At 34.5% G+C, this 25,082-nt stretch overlaps 1 protein-coding gene across 1 annotated transcript in view; it reads left to right on the top strand.

The window, feature by feature from the left end:
- Positions 1–17,785, top strand: part of LOC127859733 (high affinity cGMP-specific 3',5'-cyclic phosphodiesterase 9A-like) — a 33,894-nt gene extending 16,109 nt beyond the window's left edge. The window contains exons 2-7 of the mRNA XM_052397240.1: positions 3,754–3,824; positions 4,401–4,478; positions 12,060–12,103; positions 13,821–13,875; positions 15,588–15,658; positions 17,673–17,785. Coding sequence (XP_052253200.1) covers positions 3,754–3,824; positions 4,401–4,478; positions 12,060–12,103; positions 13,821–13,875; positions 15,588–15,658; positions 17,673–17,785 — 432 coding nt within the window. The remainder of the gene's footprint in view (positions 1–3,753; positions 3,825–4,400; positions 4,479–12,059; positions 12,104–13,820; positions 13,876–15,587; positions 15,659–17,672) is intronic.
- Positions 17,786–25,082: the final 7,297 nt, after the last annotated feature.

The following is a 25,082-nucleotide window of genomic DNA, read 5'->3' as shown; positions in this document are numbered from 1 at the left end:
CAATATACATCGTCATAATGAGCAAAATTTATCTAATTATTAGATTTTGAATATTGCAATCATCGGTCAATACCCATTCGCTTTGATATGGAAATATCAGGAATACTTGTGTCAAGTTACATAATTATTGCTTCGGACTATGATATAAATTGTCTAATAGAACAGAACAGAACAAAACTTATAATCGTGTAAATATTGTGTATCATTAAATAATAAAACATGATAATAATTTGTTCACTGTTAAGATGATTGCGATGATAAAATGGTGATGATAAAGACGATGGCGATAATTGCGGCGATTGTATTATGGTGGTGGTGGTGGTGGTGCTGTTGAGTATGATGATAGAACATGATGGGTACGTTAGTGTTGTTGTTCTTTTTTATTCTTGGTAATGATGACGATGAGAAGAATTCGGATTTTGACTGTTGAATAGAAGGAATATGCAAGGCTACATTTTTTGTTCGATCACTTACAACAAAGTTCGAAAGCGAAGAACAAAAATCACACATCTTGTTTACTTCTAAAAACAGTCATAAAAGACATACGTATTGAAACTTATGTCCGGGAAGTTAGAAAACCCTTAGAACTAATAGCAAAGGCGTCTAATTAAACTGTGACATCCTTAAAACATTGGTTTATTTGCTACAGTGTGTTGTTGAACGAGCAACACGACTGAGTACACAGGGTTAATTGAAAATAAAAGAGCTTTGAAACTTCCATAAAGCAATTAGGAGGTTCATGTAGCAGGAGACTTTATTCAAGCTTTTATGACAATACAACTTAATTAAAAGTACGCATTAAAGGGATCTTTTCACGCTTTGGTAAATTGACAAAATTGAAAAAAGTTGTTTCAGATTCGCAAATTTTCGTTTTAGTTATGATATGTGTGAGGAAACAGTAATACTGAACATCTACCATGGTCTAATATAGCCATTATATGCATCTTTTGACGATTTTAAAACCTAAAAATTATAAAGCGTTGCAACGCGAAACGATTGATTAATTTGGAGAGTTCTGTTTTTGTCGTTAAATTTTGTGAAACTACGAAGATTGCTTATATAAGGTATAAAATACGTCAAGTACGTGTACTCGGCGGAATAGCTCAGTAGGCTAATGCGTTTTTACTTCAGGACTCTGGCAGGACTCCAGGGGTCACTGGTTCGAAACCTGGACCGGGCAATGTTCTTTTCCTTTTTTAAATTTTATTCTTGATTTTTTACTGGAGCTGTTACGATCCAATGCTTACATTTATCGATATAAAGCATTTAATGAATAAGTTAAAAAATGCCAAAATCTGTGAAAAGGCCCCTTTAACGTATAGTTTCAAGTACAACTTGAAAACACACCTGCAGTGTCTTTCACCGATATCTGCTTCTAAGTCCGGAAAGCGAGCGTTGACAATTTATCACACTGTCATATCAACTGTTGTTGATGATGGTGGTGGGAAGAATTAGGAATTTGATCACTGGGAAAGATGTTGAGTAGAAGGATTATGCAAGGCTACATTTTTTTTTTCGATCACAACAAACTTCAACAAACTTCGCAAGCGAACAACTAAAATAACAGCTCTTCTGCTACACACAGTCTTAAAGGCATGCGTTTTAAAACTAATGTCCGGGAAGGAAGTAAAACATAATAAAAAGCAAAAATAGCACAATCGTTTTAATTAAACTGTGACATCATTAACCCATTTATGCCTAGCGTCCTGAAAAAAGGACATTGCAAACAGCGTAGACCCAGATGAGACGCCGCAAAATGCGGCGTCTCATCTGGGTCTGCGCTGTTTGCTTGAATGAATTTCTTTATGAAATCTTCTAAATATAGAAATGAATATACTTGACACCCCTAATTTTGGAAATAAATTGATCCAATTTAGAAGGATGGGAGAGTCCACTGGGCGTAAATGGGTTACACTATTGGTTTATTTGCTGAAGTGTGCTGTTGAACGCGCAAAACGACTGAGAACACAGAATTCATTGAAAATAAAAGAGCTTGAAACATCCAGTCAGCAAATAAGAGGTTCATGGAGCAGGAGATTTCATCCTAGCTATTATGACATTACAACTTAATTAAAAGTACGCATTAAGCAAGATGTTATCACTCGAGAAAACTTCTAAAATCTTTCAGTCATTCCAAATGAAAACTTAATAAGTTACCGCAAAGACACAAAAAATTGTGTCATGAAACAAACATATTTTCGTGGTATTTAAATTGCTTGTTTGTAATTGGTTTTTGTGTTCATGTTTGTTTGTTGTTTTTTTTTGGTTGTTTTGTGCTTGCTTGCTCGCTCGCTCGCTCGTTCGTTCCTTCGTTCGTTCGATCGATCGATCGATCGATCGATCGATTGATTGATTGATCAAAAGTAAATCTACTGAGACAAGGAAAAACAGTTAACAAAAAGTACCGTCTTTTTAATAAAGTACAACTCTAAACCCATCTGCGGTGTCGTTCATCGATTTCTGCTGCTAAATCTGGAGAGCGTTGACAAATAAACAAATAAAATCAACACTCAAAATAGATCTTCTACGACAAAGTGTTTGTGTTATTGTCAGCGGTTGTAATAAGCGATACATCTGTATGACGTACGTGAATGCAAAATCGTTATATTTTAATCATTGTGCGAGATAACAATTATTGTTATTACAGGCAGTTGAATAAAGCAACCTATCTAAACGAGGCATAGTTGTTAAGGCGAACAATTTATTAAGCAAATTAATAAACTTGCATAAACTATTGAATCTCTTGAACAATGACGATGCATATGTGATTATTTGATTGTTTAGTGCGCACTTTTGTTTCATGCAATTGTTGTTTTATCATGTAAGAGATACTTTTTAAGTAATCGTTTATCGTCCAATAGACAACGATGTGGAGTCCCGGGCCCGCGTTTTTTAGAGTTCTCTGGGATACTTACAAATGTTAAAAGCCCATTAACACTTAAAATCAACGAATATTTCGTACACTATTTCGAAAAATTAAAGTTATCACATAACAAATCAGTGTTCCTTATAGCAACAGCAACAACTTCAACGCTAAATGTAGTATGGTAACATAGATTTAACAAAATATTTAAAATACTTTTTTGTGGAACAATATATTTATCACATGATTATGTACCATACCTCATTAGTGTTTTTGTGTCGTATGAATAAATATCGTTGCGGGAAATTACAATGGAATATATTGTGCCACAAAAAAAATAAGAACGAGTATTTTGTATCTCGTCAAATTTATGTGACCATAACACATCTAGCGTTGAAATTCTGGCTATTGCTATATTGAGGAACACAGCTTTTTTGGGTTAACTCTATTTTACGAAAATTTTGCGAAATATTCGTTTATTTTGAGTATTTATGTCACTTAAAATGTTTTTAAACACACGATGTTTCATGTTTTGTTAAAATAGCTATCCATGCTATGTGTTACAAGTTGCGCTTCATGTGATGCCAAACACAGGGTCACTTACTTGTTATTTGTTGTGTTGCATGCGATGTTAACCCTTTTATTCCTAGCGTCTAGAAAAAAAATCATCGTCTCATCAGGGTCTGCGCTGTTTGCATAAAGGAATTTCTGTAAGAATTATTCTACATATAGAAATTAATATACTAATCATCCCTAATTTTGGAAATAAATTGATCCAACTTAGAAGGATGGGAGAGTCCACTATGCATAAATGGGTTAAACGTGGTTCTACATCAACTGTCAAACAGTTGTTTTTCATGCGATTTTACCAAATGTGTTCTGTGTTACAGATCGTGTTCAGTAAACACTGCAGCGCACGAGACATCCACGAACTGGTTGCACAGGCGGCTGGATGTAGCAAGTGAGTAGATCTATTTTGTTTCGATTTAAAGCAGTTGATCTGTAAATTAACGACCAAAAACAAAAAAAAACCAAAGGGTTTTTTTGGTACAAGATTGCACTATATATTCAGATAAAAGGAAACGTTTTTAAAATACAGCAGCGATCAGAACATCAACGATGTGTACTTACAAATTATAATAACGATCTACCGTATTCGCTTGATTTTTTTTCGATGAAATTTTCCACCTTTTGTTTAGATTCTTCGAAATTCATTTTTATATGATGAAATGTCAGTCCCAAACACAGGAACGTTCCTTTAAGTAAACTCCCTTGATCTCATTTATGCCTAGCGTCTCGAAAAAAAGGCATTGGCAAACAGCGTACACCCGGATGCGGCGTCGAATTAGGGTCTGCGCTGTTTGCTGAAAAGAATTTCTGTAAGGAATATTCAAAACATAGAAATAAATATACTAGACCTCCCTAATTTTGGAAATAAATTGTTCCAATTTAGAAGGATGGGAGAGTCCACTAGGCATAAATGAGTTAAAGAACATTTTTTCAAGAATGATGCTTATAAGTTCTGCTATCATTACAGGTACTGCTCATTGTCCCTCAAGGATGCAAGCGGTGCGCACGTGTCAATGTCGCCGGCCATGCCATGCAACACGCCAACGTAAGTCACGTGATTGGAACATTGTATTGTGGTTTAAATGTTCTCACGTTTTTTCCGTTATGTACATGAACATGTGTACTTAATTAGTTTGTTAATACGGGTAGTCACATGGCCAGATGATTCACGTAGATTGGCAGTTGTCTCGTGCTTTTCACAGTACGTGGTCCCCATCTGGTAGACACGGTTTCTAGTTATTCACGTGTTTAAAATGTTGTCTGGTGAATCACGTGGTCGAAACGTTGTCTGGCGAATCACGTGGTTGACACTTTGTTTTGTGATTTGCGTGTTTGAGAGGTTTGGTGGTGATTTGCGTGGTATTGAATCACATGAATCGTGTGATTGCGACGTTGATTCGTGGATGTTTGCTCGACTCTTGAACCAGGTGGTTGACAAGCAGTCTGGTTATTCACGTAGTTACCACGGTGTATTTATGTATTCGACATTTAATTTACTTGGGTTTCGTAGTTTTCACTGACGTTATGTTCTTATTAGAATATTAAATTAATAAATAAAATATTTCGTGTTTACAAACAAGTTCTATTATGTCGCTTCACGAAGACGCTTTATTGTAGAGAATTAACTGTTAATTTAAACATTTCCCGCGGAGAGAACGAGAGCTCACATTGATTTTCAGGTGTTACAAAGAGGTTCATTTATGAACTGGTGCTATGTAAATACGATGATTTTTTTAATTTATTTTTTTCATTTAGTATTTAGTTGTCGCAATATCGTCTACTCTTTTCCCACTAGTTTACAGTGCTAATATTCGTACAGTTATATACTTTTGACACCAATCATCTTATTTAAAATAATTATTTAGCATCGTTGTATACTCTAAAAACAATCGAGCGGAAAACATTTGTAGCAACCATGTTGCAGCACGAGTCGACATTTAACCCATTTATGCCTAGCGTCTAGAAAAAATGCCTTAGAAAACGTAGACCCAGATGAGACGCCGCATGATGCGGCGTCTCATCTGGGTATTCGCTGTTAGCTTAAAGGAATTTCTGTAAGAAATATTCTAAATATAGAAATACATATATTAGACATCCCTAATTTTGGAAATAAATTGATCCAATTTAGAAGCATGGGAGAGTCCACTAGGCATAAATGGGTTAAGTGACCTGATGCGGTAAGATCGGCAAAATTACAATTTCAGAGAAGCCTCATGTTTGCATATACTAGTAGTATTTATGGGATGTGATCATTTTATGTATTTGAAACAATCTTATTTTTTTAACATATTTACATTGCACATTTTTGTTATGACTTCAGATAGACATACATAACCAAGCTTTGTAATTTGGCCTTGTAAAATCTGTGTGTGAATGGTTTCTGCTTTGTACGACGATTAACCCATTTCTGCCTAGTGGAATCTTCCATCCTTCTAACTTGGATAAATTTATTACCAAAACTAGGTATATCTAGTATACTTATTTCTATATTTAGAATATTTCTTACAGAAATTCCTTAAGCAAACAGCGCAGACCCTGATGAGACGCCGCATGATGCGGCGTCTCATCTGGGTCTACGCTGTGTGCATGATGCGGCGTCTCATCTGGGTCTACGCTGTTTGCCAATGCCTTTTTTTCTAGACGATGGGCATAAATGGGTTAGATAATGTTGAAACTTAATCGTCCAATGTCCAAAGTGTATTATTAAAACATTTAACGATGGCACAGCACACTAGATAATATATCGACATGGAGAAGTACAAAGTCAACAGAACATACAACAAATTATTAATCATCGCATTGTTAACTATAATGACAAAAGTGAAACATCACACATATAGTATTCGTAAATGAAAAGTGAGGAGGATTCATAATAATAAAAGTTAATAAAGAGTGTCTTTATATTTATAAATTGTCTTTTCTTAATTTCTAGGCATTAAATATACATCTGGCAATGCTAAGTAAAAATGTTGCCATGTGGCATAAGCTTTTTGATAAAGATGAGAAGATGTTGATGATCGTTTGGTTTCATGTCATCGTGCCTCAAAAAGTTACGGCCCTGGTACTCTGGTCTGTGTATACGAATTTAGTATATAAATGGTCATTGATATGTAGTCTTTTTACTGCGATTTAATTGGAATTGTGATGGTATATGGTTACTGTTTATGTACAGTTAAATGTTTTTGGATACTTATGGACCAGGTGTGAGGTTTGGAGCTCCGTTTAACCTTTTTAACCCATTTATGCCTAGTGGACTCTCCCATCCTTCTAAATTGGATCAATTTATTTCCAAAATTAGGGATGTCTAGTATACGTATTTCTATATTTAGAATATTTCGTACAGAAATTCCTTTAGGCAAACAGCGCAGACCCTGATGAGACGCCGCATCATGCGTCGTCTCATCTGGGTCTGCGCTGTTTGCCAATGCCTTTTTTTCTAGACGCTAGGCATAAATGGTTTAAACATCCAGTGCTTGTTCCTTGGTTCCTTGACCGATCCAAGGCGGTGGCCCCAATGTGCGTGCTGTTCGTACGTACGCGTTTGTCATGTCTATTGCATTTGTTTTGTATCTTATTGTTCATCAATTCATCCCTTGGTGTAAATAAACGTGTTCTAACAAGCACGTTTCGTAACAAACACACTACCACCATCAAAAACATCATCATTATCACCAATAAAAGTACCACCGCCATCCATAAACACCATGAACAACCTCTCCATCAGCAGCATCGCTATTACAACAAACACAATTCGTTAATCAACATCAAACAACTACAAACAGCACCGCCATTATTAACATCTCTTTGACTACAACATCGATTCGTAAACGCCTAAAAAACGACATTAGCGACATCACAGTTAAAATATACACCATCAAAAAATAACTTTCAGAATCCAAGCTACATAAACACCACCAACAAAACTAACAACAAAACCAACACAAACATTATCACCATCAACAATAACGTTCAGAATCTCAGCTATATTAACACCTCCACCAAAAACTAACAACAACAAGAATACACAAATTAACGCCATCAAAATGTACCTTTCAGCATTCCAACTTAATAACCCCCTCTACCATAACCAACAACAAAAACAAAACAAAAAAAAGTATCGCAAACAACGCCAACAATTAACCTTTCGACAGCGAGAGTGAAGCCGCCCCCCCCCCCCCCCGATTTCAAGGGAGGTCACTCCGCCGAAGTCCGTCATTTAACTGACTAAGCGAATCGGTAATCGATACGTTGGAAGATATTCTCGATAATTTCGGTACAAATTGCATGCTCTTTTTGTATTGCTATCATGTGTATTTAAAATGTGTTAAATGTAATGTATCAAATGGGTGTTTTGCTCCCCTCAAAGTATCAGAAAGGTATAGTACCAGAAAGGCCGTTTACCAAAAAGGCTTCCCAAAAAGGCCGCATAAGTGAACCAAAAACGCCTCATGGAATACCAGAAAGGCCATACAATATTTTTTATTATCATTGAATAGTTATGCTGAATATAATTATCTTATCTATTAAATAGTCATAACTTTTTTATTAGTCTACTTAAAAGTCGTTAGGGTTAGGTTTTTTATAAATTGTTTAATAGCTTTAAATAACAACCAACTTTGTAACTTTCATCCATGGGTGGAATATGCACACTAAAACATACTATTTAATATACAACAGACTTGCTTTATATCATGATTATTTGTAATCATGAGAAAAAATGAGCCACATAACAGGAAATTGGACCTTAGGGCGATTGCGACCATTTTGGCTCCAAAAGAGCAGTCTGATCAGGATCCAACTGTTCAACATAATTTTCATTCAGTTAGTACTTCTAAAGATGTTAAGCGAACACTTTGGATTCTGATCAGACTGCGCTTGAATTGATCTTGATCAAAACTTTGTGTAGTGAAAATTCTAGTACATAAAATGTGAATATTTCATTTAAGAACCCGTGAGTTATAGACTTATAAAAACATGACTTTGTGCTGCATTTCATTTTATTTTCAGAAAGAGTTTTAGTGTTTATACACGTAAAGTTGAAGTTTGTTCAAATCATGCAGAAAAATTGCCCTCCCTATGGGTTACTGTTTTGCTTATAAATATAAATAATATGATCATTCTCTGAAACCGCATAGCCCTTTGGTTTGATGCGTTGCATGCCAACCATTTAGTGGTTCTTTGCTAAGTTTCCTCAAAGCATGTCTCCGTGGTCAAAACTGTAAACGCATCAGGGTTCAACTGATTTATATAGATTAATGTCTTTGATAATCCCTAACAACACAGACACCTCAAGGGTCAGGGGTTCAATATTTATAGGTGTGATCAAATCATACATTTGGAGTTTAAAATACCCCGTCCTTGTTTCACATGCTTAATATTTACTTATATAATAAAGAGTTAAACAATATTATTCGCTCAAAACGCATGGGTTAGGTGATAATTATTTTGTATGTGACATTGTATGGCGGTAATCTTCGTAGGTTTTGTATCATGTCCATTGGCTTCACATTAGCCCCAACAAAATATTTAGGTAAAAGACACAATATACATAGAAACCTAGATTTATTTTATTGAACATTTTCTTAAGTGAAAGCCGTATAAAGAATTAAATAGCACATGTAGCAAGGATTTAAATTATTGTAGTAGAATTACTCTGCTGACTGTATATAACTTACTCGCAAGATTAATTATAAATAGAACACAACTTTTGAACTATTTAATTGTATATTTTTAAAAAGTATTTTATTTTAATAATTTCGTAAAAGACTCACAGTATTGTCAAAATAAAATGGTGTAAACTTTTGTGCATATTATTTTTTTCCTCTCTTATTCACAGTTTAAGTTCAAATGAAAATTTCTATGGAATGTGTTGTCTGTATTATTTAAGGAGAAACAGCAATAACATGTTTTGGATATATAATAAACAGAGAGAGCTATATAAATGTGAAGATAATAATAACCCTTGGAACAAATACATAGAGCCTATTGAGCACATTTATCAACAGAGCCCGAGGTGTGATAAATTTATTTGCATTCCTTGCAGTACAAATCTTGCAGTATGAAAACCTTATTTAAAGTTGATAGAACATCATATTTCGGCTAAATAATAACTCATTTTGGGAAAATAATGTCAAGAAAAATAAATTAAACTTTCTTGTGACTTTGACAGACATACGAACATCGGGACCCAATTTTATTTTCTTCAGAAGCTGTGCTGCATACTTTTTTTTCTAAATAAAGAATATATATGGGTGGGTGGGGAATGGGATTATTGATGCAAGTACCTGTGGTTCAGTCCTCATGTTCATTATAAAGAAACGTAAAGTAGTACTTCTTTGACATTTTCGGGATGTTGATTTTTAACTATAAAAATATTGCAGGTTATGCATTTTAATAAATACGCATATTTATTAAACCTACCCAAAACATTTTAACACACCGAAAGTTATCGATGGTGACACATTTGCATCATCTGCAAAAACTCATTATTATTTTTGAATTTCGTATCACATAATATGGGCATGATGTCAACAATGGTGTTCTGAAGATTATCTTTTCTAATTGAAATTGTTTCTGCTCCGTTTTTAATAAATTTGATTTTAAAATATGCTGCATTTGTCTCGTTGATGTTAATGTCCGCCATTTCGGGAATAAAATATGAAAATCATTTGTTAAATACTCACCGATTGGCTAATAGCGTGTGGCATTGGCTGCAATAGCCAATTAAAATCGCTGACGCTTTACAAGTCGAATTGGCACAACGAAACAATCCGTATTATAAACAAATTTTGAACAACACTTTCGGCAATCTGCGCATTTTTTTCTAGTTTTGGATAAAATACTAGGTCGGCGGGTGAAATGTAAATAAAAAGAACGAAAGTAACTTTTATTTTTATTTGTATTTGTCGAAAAATAGGGTCGGTCGCTCCCGTAAAACATATAATAAAAAAATGTTGGCCTTATTTCAAATGAGGCGTTATTCCAGTTAGGTAGACAATAAATAAATAAATTGAGCAGCGTTCTACGAAAACTGGGCTTAATGCGAAGTGAAAAGCTAAATTAAAAGCCTTTAAAATAAAATAAAAATAAAAATGGAAAGTGTCGTCCATGATTAACTTGTGCGGACTGCACAAGCTAATATGGGCCGAAACTTTTCGTTGCATTACAATAATAACTTTATTTCATGAATAATTCACATTAAGAAATAATTAATTTTTTACAATGTGGTCGTCAGTAACATAACACAAGTATATATTTTGAAACATGCATACGAACATACAAGGGAAAAAAAGAACTATATAGTTAAATGTCATAATAACTTCCTTATCAAATCCGACGACGAAGACAACGACGATGATGATGATGACGATGATGATGATAATTATGATAATACAAAATATGCAAAATATGATACAATAATCAAAAATCAATCTTTCAAAAATCAATCTTTCAAAATAAATCACTACGTATTAACATAGAAACACTTAGCATACATGTATATAATGATTTGTTTATACAAATTGTTATTATTGTTATTTGTCTTTTTAATCATTAATTTTTTATACTAACTAGACAGCTTCATTTGATGCAATCGCATTTAAAATTCTAGTGTAAGAATCACATTTGCATATACAGTTATAACATTCTACACATAAGTTATTAAGCTCAAACATTAAGCTCCACTTTCCTAAAACGAGGCACCAATATAATACAAATTATACAATAATGACTGTAAGGTTTTATGTTGCTTCTTTCAAGTCTTTAACTTAGTGTCACTGGTCCCTGTGTTGGCGTACATATTTCTTTGTCGTATGAACATGGCGGTGATGATTCAGTCAGCTGTGTCAATAAAATCGGTTAAATATAGACGCAGTGCCGCTGCGAAGTTAATTTACCAAGCACTATAAAACATGATCTGAATAGCAATGGCTAATAGACCATAAACATTGGTTTTTCGTAAGTCGGTTATATATCGTATGAATAATACGCAAGTCTTGAAATATTCACGTGTTTAGTTTTGAGTAAAGGCGCGTACTCGTTATATAAAAGATATCGGCCGCGCTCTGTCAAAAGGGGATTTAATGCATGTGCGTAAAGTGTCACATGTGCGAAAAGTGACGTCCGCACTGGCTTATCAGGGACGACACTTTCCGCTTTTACGTTATGTTTTTTTTTCAAGAAAGTATCTTCTTAGCAAAAATCTAGTGTAGACGGAAAGTGTCGTCCCTATTTAGCCCGTGCAGATGACACAGGCTAATCTGGGACGACGCTTTACGCACATTCATTAAGCCCCCTTTTCACAGAGCGCAGCCCATATCTTATTCCAAATATTACAGCTTTGAGTGTTTGCTAGTAAATCTATTCAATGACGTTGAAATGAAGTATTTTCGTAAACAAAACGAAATTTCTGCGAAAAAGATCCTTTCATGAAATGTTGTCGTTAAGAAACATTGCAGAACAATTTTAAGGATGGAATTTACTTAAAACGTTTTGTGAACACCGCTCTTTTTAAGGTTTACTATACCCTCTATGTTCAACACAATAAGCGTTAGGCAAAAATTTAATTAACATATACAATTATGGCAATTCCGACGAAAACTATATATTTATATTTTCTTCTTTGCAGGACACCTTACAAAGTTCAAATCCAGCAACCGACTTCGAATCAAGGTAACAAACGATTTCCGCTACACATTTATTAACCCATTTATACCTAGTGGACTATCCCATCCTTCTTACTTGGATCAATTAATTTCCCAAACTAGGGATGTCTAGTATATTTATTTCTATATTTAGAATATTTCTTACAGACATTCCTTTAAGCAAATAGCGCAGAACGTGATTAGACGCCTCATCATGCGGCGTCTCATCTGAGTCTACGCTGTTTGCCAAGGCCTTCTTTCTAGACGCTAGGTATACATAGGTTAATGAATTAATATAAATGCAAATAATGTATACGGACAATGTCGCAATATCAGATGTACATAAACAGATAATTTTTCAAACCTGACATATAGCTCGAGTCCATACAACGTCTAAGTCTTATTTGAAACGAGTCCGTTTCCTGGAACTAGAACCAATACGTGGTGTCTATCGTGGAGATTGAACCCATGGCCTCCCGGTCACGAGGCGGACACCATATCCTCTACACCACGGCGACCTATACAGTTAAATTGCCATGGAGACATACCGTTGAACAGATGTGTTTATACAAAGACCTTGATTTTCTTAGCACCAAATCCTTATTTTAGTGGTGGTGGGGGTATTAAAATAGAATGACAAGCATGGGTTAACACATTTCGCTTAACTGTTCTTAAATTGTATGTCTTGCAAAAGCGTTTGCAAGACAGTTGTCATTAATATGGTGTAATATGTCTTTTACGAACGGGATGTCATTTAACCCATTAATGCCTAGCGTCCAGAGAAAAGGCCTTTGCAAACAGCGTTAACCAAGATGAGACGCCGCATGATGCGGCGTCTCATCAGGGTCTTCGCTGTTTGCTTTAAGGAATTTATGTAAGAAATATTCTAAATATAGAAATAAATATGCTAGACATCCCTAATTTGAAAATAAATTGATCCAATTTTGAAGGATGGGAGAGTCCCCTAGGCATGAATGGGTTAAGTATCTAACGTATAGGTATGATCAATGCGCTCTTTAATCAAGCGAGGGTTTTGCTTGATCCAATTTCACGACACGTTGGTTGATGAATAAAAAGCTTTTGAAGATGTTTTATTATGAGGAACTAATAAGAAGCATTGCAAAGTAAGCCTTCATTAAATTCCTTTGAGTCAATGACATCTGAAAATAATCTGAGTGCAGATTAGGAAGGTAGATTAACTCCGTACAGAGAAGAATCGGGAAAGTTGAAAAGTTTACCAAAACAATAAATCAGAAAAATTCAGTGCAATTTGAACAACAGTAAGAAATTCAAACTTAAAAAAAGGAATGAAATAATGTTATAATGACTAGATGTGATTATCATTATATTTATTAACACTATTCTATCTATCAATAATATGATATACTCAACATCAAGAAAACAAAGAATGTTCCGAGAATTATTGTGTTTCCTACTGTAAATGTACACTTTATGTAAAAGTGATCAATTATAGATGCTTAATCTGTATCTTTTCCAAAATGGGTTGATAACTCTCGTTTAAAAGGCACCGTTTCACAATCATGAAATATTTGCAAAGCCCAACTGGCGATATCGACAATGGTTTTTAATCGAAAAAGATATATTTGCAGGAAAAAAAGCTGCCGACTTTTCTGGTATTGTTAATAAACATGTTAAACGCCAACTTTGCCGTATATCTCCGAAGACCTATATGTCTTTTCCGCAAATACTCTTCCAATGCTCTCAGCGTTTTGATTTTGTTATAGGTGACAGTGAAGTTCTTACGCAGCTGATGAGCCATGTAGCTGACCAGTTCAACAAGTTAGTACATTTTAGCCTCCCTCTGTGAAAAGGGGGGTTAAATGCATATGCATATAGTGTCATCCCAGATTAGCCTGTGAAGTCCACCTCAATTAGATATTTGCTAACAAGAGACTTTCTTAGAGCGGAACATATCATACACGCGGAAAGTATCCTCCCTAATGATATTTGCAGACTTCTCGGGCTGATCTGGGACGACACTTTACGCACAAGCATGAAACCCCCGGTTCAACAAGTGAGTTCATTTTATTCGGCACATGTTGATATATATTAACATATATTATTGGTTTACATTTCGAAGTTTTTCAGAGTTTTCCTACACGAGGCCGCAACATGTGAGTAATCGTAGTACTTTAACCCATTTGAGCCTAGTGGACTCTCCCATCCTTCTTAACTGGATCCATTTATTTCCAAAATTAGGGATGTCTAGTATATTTATTTTTATATTTAGAATATTTCTCACAGAAATTCCTTTAAGCAAACAACGCAGACCCTGATGAGACGCCGCAACATGCGGCGTCTCATCTGGGTCTACGCTGTTTGCCAAGGCCTTTTTTTCTAGACGCTAGGCATAAATGGGTTAATTAGACTCTCACAAACTGAGACGAATTTTCAAAATAAATATTGAAATTTTAGCTATAAAGTTGCTTGGCAGTTTTTCTAAACAAATAAGAGGTTCAATGAATTGTACGTTTATTTGCGTCCCTTGTTCAGTTGTCCGTTCCTACATTTAAAACGAAACTTAATGTTGGCGTCATTTCTGTTGTTTCCTTTGCCCCAAGATTCGGTTGCCATGATAAATATCCAAATCAAACTGTCCTAGTGTTAAAGCATATGCGCCACGATCTGGTTACGCGGATCTTACTGCTTTGCGTAAAGGGTAGACCCAGATTATTATGTGCAGTCGGCACAGGCTAATCAGGGACGGCACTTTTCGCTAAAACCAGATTTTCACTAAGAGAAGACTTCCTATAATGGACATATACCTCCGAGAAGTGTCGTCGCTGCTTAGTATGTGCGGACTGCACAGGCTAGTCTGTGCGGACTGCACAGGCTTATATGGGACGACACGTGCATCAAGCCCCATTTTTCCAGAACGGGACTCATATGATTGTTTATAGGGTGATAAATTTTGAGTCGACGATCATAGAAAAAAAATGTTTGCAATTCTTAATTTATCAGTCAAAAATTCATTTGAACTGGGATTTACATTTAACGTGTATCCATTTGGTATCAACGCCGCATTCTGCATTGTTTATTGTTGAGTTAAGCAACAACTATTTGTGTCCGTTGTCTTAAGAATGATCAAAGCCTTATAAAAATGACTATTAATATCCACACATACGATTTCTAGTGCGATTCAAAAGTTTTTATTTCAGGGTCATCGTAAGTAACATCTTACTTTACGAGTATAAACTTGACACTTGCGCACAACCATTACACAATATGAAAACCACACAATTCAACCCAAAACGCATATTTTGTAATTCGTATAATGTTAACACACTAACCAATTAGACACTAAGCCAAAAGGAAGTCTGTCTGACATGTCTTGGTGAATTATGTCCTTTGTGGGAGCCATATATAACGACACGTCAGAATTCAAGTCTAATTTAATTCATATGTGGTATTTCTTATTGTACAAATCTGACAGCGCTTAAGAAGGTATGTTCGTGTTTAGATTATATATAAACTAAAAAACTGTTTTACAGGGCTTTCAAAGTGGAAGAAATGAAGACGGAAATTTCAAGCAGATTATTAGCTTTAGAGCGGAAATTAGAAAGTGAGTATACGTTTTTTGAGAATGTGTTGTCATGAAAAATGTACTTCTATGCATATATGTGTCTAAACAATAATACAACACGCAGTTTTTAGCGGATCTTCATTAACCCATGTATGCCTAGTGGACTCTTCCATACTTCTAAATTGGATCAATTTATTTCCAAAATTAAGGATGTCTAGTATATTTATTTCTATATTTAGAATATTTCTTACAGAAATTCCTTTCAGCAAGCAGCAGCAGACCCTGATGAGACGCCGCATTATGCGGCGTCTCATCTTGGTCTACGCTGTTTGCAAAGGCCTTTTTTAGACGCTATGCATAAATGGATTAATAAACAATACTTTACAATTACATAGTTATATAAAATATTTTATGTTCGACGTTATCTATGTGTCAAATATGCATTTTTTGTCCAAAGCTGTTTGTCTCGCTATATTTAATATATTTTTACAGAGTCCACTGTCAAAGCTTTAAAGTCGCACATCGCCGGTATTTCCCCCTTAATGTAGGCTTTAATGGTATCTATGCAAAGTCTCTTTATTCTGTTAGATAATCCTAGACGTTATCTAATATCGATATAATAAAAATGATTAAAATAACATCAATACTCAAAATCAAAGAATATTTCGACAAATATTTCAAAAAAAATAAAGTTAACATATAAAATATAAATGTTCTTTATGGACACTTTTAATGAGACAACAACTTAATTAAAGCGTTAAAAAATAACACATAGATGCAATAATTTTTTTACATTCTGAAAGATAATCTTAATTTTGTAATATTATACTGCATATATCGTTGATATGACCCTTAAAGTCGTTGACTTAAATGAACAAAGTTTTGCTGTTCGTTTTATATTTCTGAAACTATTTTGGGAAGCAGAAAATCATAAATGCTTTCAACAAAAGATTTCATCAGCCTATGTCCGTGTCCAATCGTCTACACGTTCTCTTTTCAACTGTCATTAAGAACAATAATTCGTCTGTTTTGTCATCTTTTTGCTGAATAAATGAGTAAGTGCTACGTGTATTGTTCCCTACTTATGTGTACTTTTGGGAACTTTCACAAATGTGTATTACCTTACCATTATCGTTTTATTTTTTTTTATTTCTATGCGTTACCTACGCCATATATCGTATATCAATGCTTTGCGTCGCCTGCGCTGTGTAATTTGCAACTTTCCTCGTGCTTTTCGTAAAAATTCCACATGACACAATCTACAAACTGCGGCAGTTTTCGCTAGCTGTGTACCGTTTGTACTTACGACTTTGTGTATGCTTTGCGTTCCTTATTGCGCAACCTTCAACTGCGTGTTTTGCGCAACCTTGCTTTGTTTTAACTATTTAAGAAACCTTCTACACTGCGTTACTTACCACTGTTTGCGTGCTTTGCGTAACTTACCACTGCTTTCGTGCTTTGCGTAAAATACGAGTGACGATATTTGAGGACTTGAGGCCAATAACTGTTTGCGTGCTTCGTGTGACCCATGTGTGTCATTTTTCACCGCAGTAGAGGGCCTGAATGACCAACAACTGCTTGCGTGCTTACTGTACCTAACGCGTGGCGTCGTCCAACGGAGTAATGGGTCTACGGTAATTGCTTACACTTGATTGCGTGAGTCGCGTCACCAGCGGGTGGCATTTTTCATCGCAGTAGCGTTCCTTAAAACAAACAAGTGCTTGCGTGGTTTGCGTCACCAACGCCATACGGGTTTCACTAAGCACTGCAGAAGAGGGCCCTTATGCCTACAACTGCTGGTGTACTCACCTACTTACGCGTGTCATTTTTCAATGCAGTCGAGGTCCTGATTGTCAGCTACTGTTTGTGTGCTTTGCGCATCCACGGGTGTCATTTGCCTGCTTTGTGCATCCACGGAAGTCATTTGCGTGCTTTGTGCATCCACGGAAGTCATTTGCGTGCTGCTTTGTGCATCCACGGAAGTCATTTGCGTGCTTTGCGCACCAACGGGATGTTTATTATCATTGCATACGAGTGTCGTCTTTTACCGCAGTCGAGGGCCTGAAGGCAGTGGAGATCGAGAAATGCAAGAGGGACATCTCCGAGATCAAGGACCAGATCTGGACCGCACAGAAGAAATTTGTGGACTTCAACCGAATGAGGTGAGGCGAAGCGTTGTTTGGTTTTTCAAGACAAAAGTTTTAAGGCACATTGGTACAATATGATGAACATTCTCAAGTTTTGAGAGCTTCGGGTTTTTCTCTTCGACGAGTATTGAATATGTCATTCAGGACAAGAAAATCCCAAACCTATGCCAAATATGTATCATATGCACAAATATCTCTTCAAAGTCAGGTTTGGGTCAGACTCAAAACTTTAAACAAAACAACTTGAGAAATCGCACACCATATGTACTCAAAATTATCACTTAAGATAACATTAAAAACGTTTAAAAACAAGGGCTCAGTAGATACCAAACAACTTCCAGAGCATCCATATTATACGAGCAATATTAACCAACATAATACAGTCAATGCGTAAAATAGCATTAGATGGTTTCTATCAGGAAAGTGTCATTTTGCATTTGTTTTTCAGTACGTTTTCAGTGTGTTTAAAGGCACCGTCAACCGCGATTGACGAAAAAAGAAAAGTTCTAAAATACCATTTTTTATTATTAGTTTATATTGATTAAAATATCACGACTAGTATATTACATTACTTGAAAAAAAGTTCATATGTTCAGTATATTCGGTAATAAAATTTCGCGATGTGAAATCGATAGTACATCGCGAAAATAGTTGACATAAAGATAAACACACTATAAATAACGCAAGTGGATTGGTCATTTTAAATACATTTTATAGTTCGAGCCATCGGGTTTCGACTGTATAAACTATATACAATTCACTACGCATGCACAATTTGCGTTCATTGGTTTACTACGTGACGATGATGATCAATCTATTTGCGTTATTTATAGTTAACTGGTAGTTACCTGGTACCTGTACCCAGTAAAATTTATTACCGAATATACTGAAAATATGAAAACGTAACAACTTTTTCAAGTAATGTAATATAACACTTGTGATATTTTAATCATAATAAACTTATAATTGTAAAAAAACGGTATTTTAGAACTTTTCTTTTTTCGTCAATCGCGGTTGACGGTGCCTTTAAACACTCTAGCTGTTTACAGGTAATAAAACTTAGAAGGCATATAAGTCTGAAAGTAATAATGCATTAATGGACTCCGGAGATAATTTCTTTTCTAATAAATCATTATCTGTCTCTATCAGATCCAGAATTAGAACATTTTTGCACTCGCGATAATTACTAGAAAAACATTCTTTAAATTGAAGCAGCACACGCCATTTCTCTGAATACACGTTTCATTCATTAGCAGTAAATGTCAAATGTTCGCGATTTGACAAGTTAAAGGTACATATCGACGGTATTTCGTCTAACATAAATATATAAATGTATTCAAGTAATGAATTGACTCACATTTTCAGCAGATACATGCATAGTTACAATGTTATATTGATGAAACAGACTTCTTCAATTAAAATGCCACTACCAATTAGTCCCGTCCTTGATGGTCCACATGCGAATAGCAAGCGATTCTACATGCACATATAGTTATAACGTTATTACTATAAAAACTCATTTTCCGTATGTACTTAAAATACCACGTTGACAACTAAGTATGAGCATTCATATTAAATCCATTTATGCCTAGTGGACTCTCCCATCTTTCTAAATTGGATCGATTTATTTCCAAAATTAGGGATGTCTTGTATATTTATTTCTATATTTAGAATAATTTTCACAGAAATTCCTTTAAGCAAACACCGCATCATGCGGCGTCTCATCTGGGTCTACGCTGTTTGTCAAGGCCTTTTTTCTAGACGCTAGGCATAAATGAGTTAAGAGATTTTTTTTAACGAGATATACATGTAAAGCAACCATTTAATACATAAGTTAAAAAATAAAAAAATTATTGGAAGTATAGTATTATATTAACGTCCATATGCCCCTTAAATAATGCTTCGCACATACGGCATTTACCATAGAGACATTTGGTTGACGCGTAGATTGACATAACAAGTGCATGAAACACACCTTGCATTGTGAACACGTATTTATATAAATATCGTAGGTCATATTTGTAAATAAATACAAGTGCATCTAATTAATTTCGCCCAAAACACTGCATATATGTTATCTTTAATGTTATGATGTGCAATTTCAACATTTATTGAGAGGGTTAAATATGTTTGTGCATAAATGGATTGTACATCTTGGTTTGACCAGTTCTATTTAACGTATTGGCCAGTTCAATTTACAGTATTGACAAGATCTATTTATAGTATTGTGGCAATTGATGCCGAGGTTGAGTACTTTTTGTATGTAAGCATTCTTCTATCTAAGAAAATACGTTATATTCCACATAATTAAAATACTATTAATAGAAACAAGTTTGACCAGTATACATAAAGCTAACAACATATTGAACACGATGCTGCATAAAAAATCGCAGTCGTGTCGTTATATTCAGTATGGAGGAAGCCTTTTCAGAATTGATTCATTTGCTTATTTGAATAATTTGAATACTTCAAGAACTGAATTCGGTCAACACCAATGTCAAAATTAGGTCAGAATAATTCGAGTGAGCGGAGTGTTGAATGAGTGTATCTAAGCTTTTAAATAGGCCGTATTGCCAAATAGCAAACGGTCGTTTTGGGTTACCCAAGAAGTTCTACCTTCTGAGTAAGTCGCATTCCTAAAGTATGTCAAGGTAAAGGTAAAACTGTTCTGAAGTACTGTTGATGTGTTAACACTGTTCATATAAAACGTATATACAAGTATCAAATCTTTTTAGCAAGCATTATTGATGTTTGAAATAAATCGCTATATTGGGTTAAGAAAGAATGGGAATCTTCTGATTAAGTAGAAGTCCGAAAGAAGGTATTTGTCAAAGTCAAACATTATTATTTATGTTAGACTCAATGCATCATTTTTTTTGTTAACCTAGAATACGGTCTTCCGAATCCTCATAATTCTAAAAGTATGTAAGGACACGATCAAAACGAGATAATTTTGTTAATGGTTTGTATAGTGTGTTCAAAGACAACATCCATGCAAGTATTAGTGGTTTGTAGAAAGCATTAATGATGTGATACGGAACGTGTCTTTTTGGTTTTACCATAACCAATCGTAATATGTCTCTTTGCATCATTGAATAAAATTCATTTAGTAAGTGGATGTTTCTTTTTAATGTTTTAAACATGTTAATGCCTGTAACAAGTTTATATTGCTGAACGGTTAATATTTTATCACATGGTCACAAGAAAATATGGCATTTTCAAAAATACTTTTTTTCATGAAATTTGATGTGCGATTATCACTTAAGTGCGATTTATTTATTTATTTATTTATTCGTAGACACATGTAAGAAATATAATATAAACGCGACATACTATTTTTTACAAAATATGCCTGACATTTTATAAAATTGTAAAGTACACTTTGACAGGGCTGTAAACAAAGCCCGAGGTTTATTCTATATATCTCTTCTGTAAGTTGGACGTGCTGCAGATGCGGCATAAACTATTCAACTTGTAACTGCAATTTACTTATTGTTGAAACTTTGAACAGTGAAGCATATTAAATTTTTAAGTATACAATTTAGGATTAAGATAATGATATAAGCTATAATACAAAAAGTGTGACATAATATTGTAGTTATCGAGAAAGACAGTAAGTTCGCATCAATCAAAATTAATTTGTGACCACTTAAGGTAGACAGAAAGATAAAAAAATATGTAGAGTTTTCGAAGATTCCTTGAGGCAGTGACAACTGTCCCAGAATAAAACATTTAATATCACCTGGTTTGCTAAAAGGAGAACTCAATTTATACAATTAATGTATACTTAATATTAAGGAAAAAGCATTATTCAGTTTACAGACTCAAATAATAACTCTCATAAAAAGGTGTATACTGATCAATATATATTGTATTATGAATATAATTATATATGAAATTTAGCATATTCTTTTTAAATGCATTAAAATTCCGGATAAGCATGAGTGTTTCCTTGATTAATATATTAATTGTGTTATTGTGTAAATATTGACATTACTATTTTCCATTTTGCTTCAAGTTTGTTCTAGTAAAACAATTTGAGTATTGTGTTTTTGAAAATAAGTTTCAAGCTACATCGTTGCGTTTTTATTTGCACAAATATCTGGTCAGTATCGAAGATGGAAGGTGAGTTGATTTCAAAATCACCGATTACTGTTATTTTACATAAAATAATTGTTCATTAAAATAGATTTAGCGATTCTATTTAAGTTTGATGGTTATGACTTTCTAATAACTTTAAGAATTAGCAGTTGTTTAGTTAAAACTAACTACAGTAATATTTCTTAAAGCGAGTATACACGATTGTCATGTCAGCAGTTGATGTTAATACCAATGTGTACAATTACATGAATATGTGCGAGGAAAAATATATAACTACCTTGTAATATTGGAATTAGAAATATGTTGTTTACTTCCGACTCTAAACTTCAATGTTTTTGAATTTGTTGTAGAGCCAAACTATATGTCATTTTAGTTTGAACAAATCTGCGCATAATTGTGGGAATGCCTTTGTACATGAAAGAGATATTTCGCCCTTTATAATAGAAAATTTATTGAAAGTGAAGAAAACCCGAATTTCGTTCATTTTTAAATACCACCTCTTCTGTGCCTTTAATCTGGTTGTCTGTGTTTTATATGTGTAAAAAACAACTTGGATCGTACATACTCGCTTTTTTCTTATGTAATTATTTTTGTATCTGAACTAAAATGTTATCAATCGTACATCATAGATAAAAAAAACTGATGCTTTAAGTATGAACGTAATGCATGGGATTTATTTTTTCATCATGGGAACAAAGTATTTGAGTAATATTGAGATAGTTTAACGGCTGATTGTGTAAATCTTGGTTTGACCAGTTCTATTTATTGTATTGACCAGTTCTATTTATAGTATTCAGCAGTTCTATTTATAGTATGACCAGCTCTATTTATAGTATTGACTCCTTGTGCACGAGCCCCGTAGGTTACTAACTAGTTTTCTCACAGTCGCAACTTTGTTCCTGTGGTTCGGAACTAAAATTGCTCTTTTTTGAGTTTCTTTGCTTATATGTGGTAGATCATTTTTCACATTTTAGCTAATATCCCTTTTCTTGAGGATCGTTCTAAATACACGCTCTTTTGGTATGATTTATTAGTACTAACATCATAGGTCGTTTGATATACATTTGCATGATCTAATGACGTCAATACTTTTCCAATAGTAATACTACGGTGGCATAGAGGTGACATTCACTTCTCTTTTTTTAAATTGCTCTCCTCTTTTTTCTATCTCGTGACCACGAGTTAGCTATGTCGTGGCCACGGGATAGAAAAAAGAGGAGTGCAAAACTAAATAAAAGCGGCGTACAATTAAAAAAAGAGCGGTGCAGTAAATTAAGACAGAGTGCAGTAAACAAAAGAGGAGAGAATTTTCGCTATCTCGAGATCCCGAGTTAGTCAGCCAATAGTTAGCTATGTCGTGGCCACGAGATAGAAAAAAGAGGAGAGCAATTTAAAAAAAGAGAAGCACCGCTCTTTTTTTAATTGTACGCCGCTTTTATTTAGTTTTGCACTCCTCTTTCTAGCTCGTGGCCACGACATAGCTAACTAGTGGCCACGAGCTAGAAAAAAGAGGAGAGCAATGTAAGAAAGAGAAGTGAATGTCACCTCTATGCCACCGTATAATACCGAGATCAAATTCGCCGAATGTTCCATTGACGTCATGATTTTTGAAATAGTAGGCGGCCCTTCGTATCAAGGTGAAGTTATATGCATATCAATAATTTACTCTCGATAACCTGCTTAAATAATAAGATTATTCTGTGCTATCAACATACATGTATACAAAATAAATTAAGAACATTTCGTCGCTGTCGTTCTCAACCCTCGTAGCTCCAAAATTTTCAAAATATTTGTTTCGTCCTTTCCGAATATATGAAGTCTGGCGCGTGTTGTTTGCTATATCTCCTAGCTCTACGCCAATCAGAGCCCTTGAAAAAACCACGTGACGAAATGAGACGTTTTTTTCTCTCTCCTGAAAAGTTGGCATTTTGTAGCTACGAGGTTTGAGAACGACAGCGACGATTTGCTGTATAGATGTAAATGAATGCACATCACCTTCCCCTGTCGCCACAAAGGTCTGACCAAATTAAGCTTTCCTATTAAATGCCTGCGAAAACGGCAAAGCACATCTATCCACATATACTTGACGGTTAGCGCCCCCAAAATCAAAACAATGCTGCATTTAAGCGTTAACATATTTTGTTTTTCCAGTAAAAAAATGTATGGGTTTGCGGAATTATGTGATCAAATTTAGAGATTTTTCAAACACGTGATAAGATGGTATTTTACAACAGCGTTTGAATTACAGATGCCAATGCTTAAACAGATAATTATTTTTGAGATATTTGCAATCATTTCATCAATGTAACCTTTTCACAAACTTTATTCATAAATGCATGTAATTTGATAAACAAAATAATCTGATAAACGAAATAACTTGATAAATGTAAAATTTTATATTTTTTATAAAGTTTCGAAAAGGTCTAGTTTGACAAACATTTTAATTTCATTCACATTTCATATGTTAATGCTGATACTTAAGTCTAGACAACTTTAAGGACAAATGAAGTACGCAATTTCGATCACATGATTATCGTCGTGTGTAAATAAACCGCAAGACTGAAATTGTGTTAGTTGTAAAAACATTAACATTTGTGATTTGTTTGCATGTGTGTGTGTCATAAATAACAAATAGTGTACATAAATATGTTAATACATTATTTAATACGCACACATTCAATTATTTCTAATCCACAAATCTTAATGTTTTTCTTTTCTTTCTTTCCTTTTTATGATTTTCCAAACCCGCGGGCGCCAAACCATCCACAATCAGACCAATGTTGTATGGTAGTAACACGATAGATCATTTTTATAGTTCAATGAGTGATGAAAGAAAGATATGCCTAAAGCGGGATATCCCCGCCTATCCGAAGGTAATTTTTAGACTTTAATTTCCGTATACCCCGTATCCTAATGTAGCCTTTACTAGCAAAGTTGTATAATCCTACCGTCTACCTTTAACTCTCTGCACATGAAAGAAATTCAACCTCTATGTCAGCTAACCATGCCTCGATGTTCTTCACTACAATGTAAAATCAAATCATTTCGCGATGGTCTTTTTTCGAATTGTTCGCGTTCCGAATATAATGCGAATACAACAATCCTGCAAACACATAATTTATTTGAAATAAAGTTGTTTGTTTCCACAAACACAATAGATCCAAATGTGTTGTACCTTTCATAAACGCTTTTATGCTCCATTTTAAGTGTACAAA

The sequence above is a fragment of the Dreissena polymorpha genome, chromosome 15 (assembly GCF_020536995.1).
Source record: "Dreissena polymorpha isolate Duluth1 chromosome 15, UMN_Dpol_1.0, whole genome shotgun sequence".
Taxonomy (NCBI): Eukaryota; Metazoa; Mollusca; class Bivalvia; order Myida; family Dreissenidae; genus Dreissena; species Dreissena polymorpha.
This window is presented reverse-complemented; position numbering and strand designations above follow the sequence as displayed.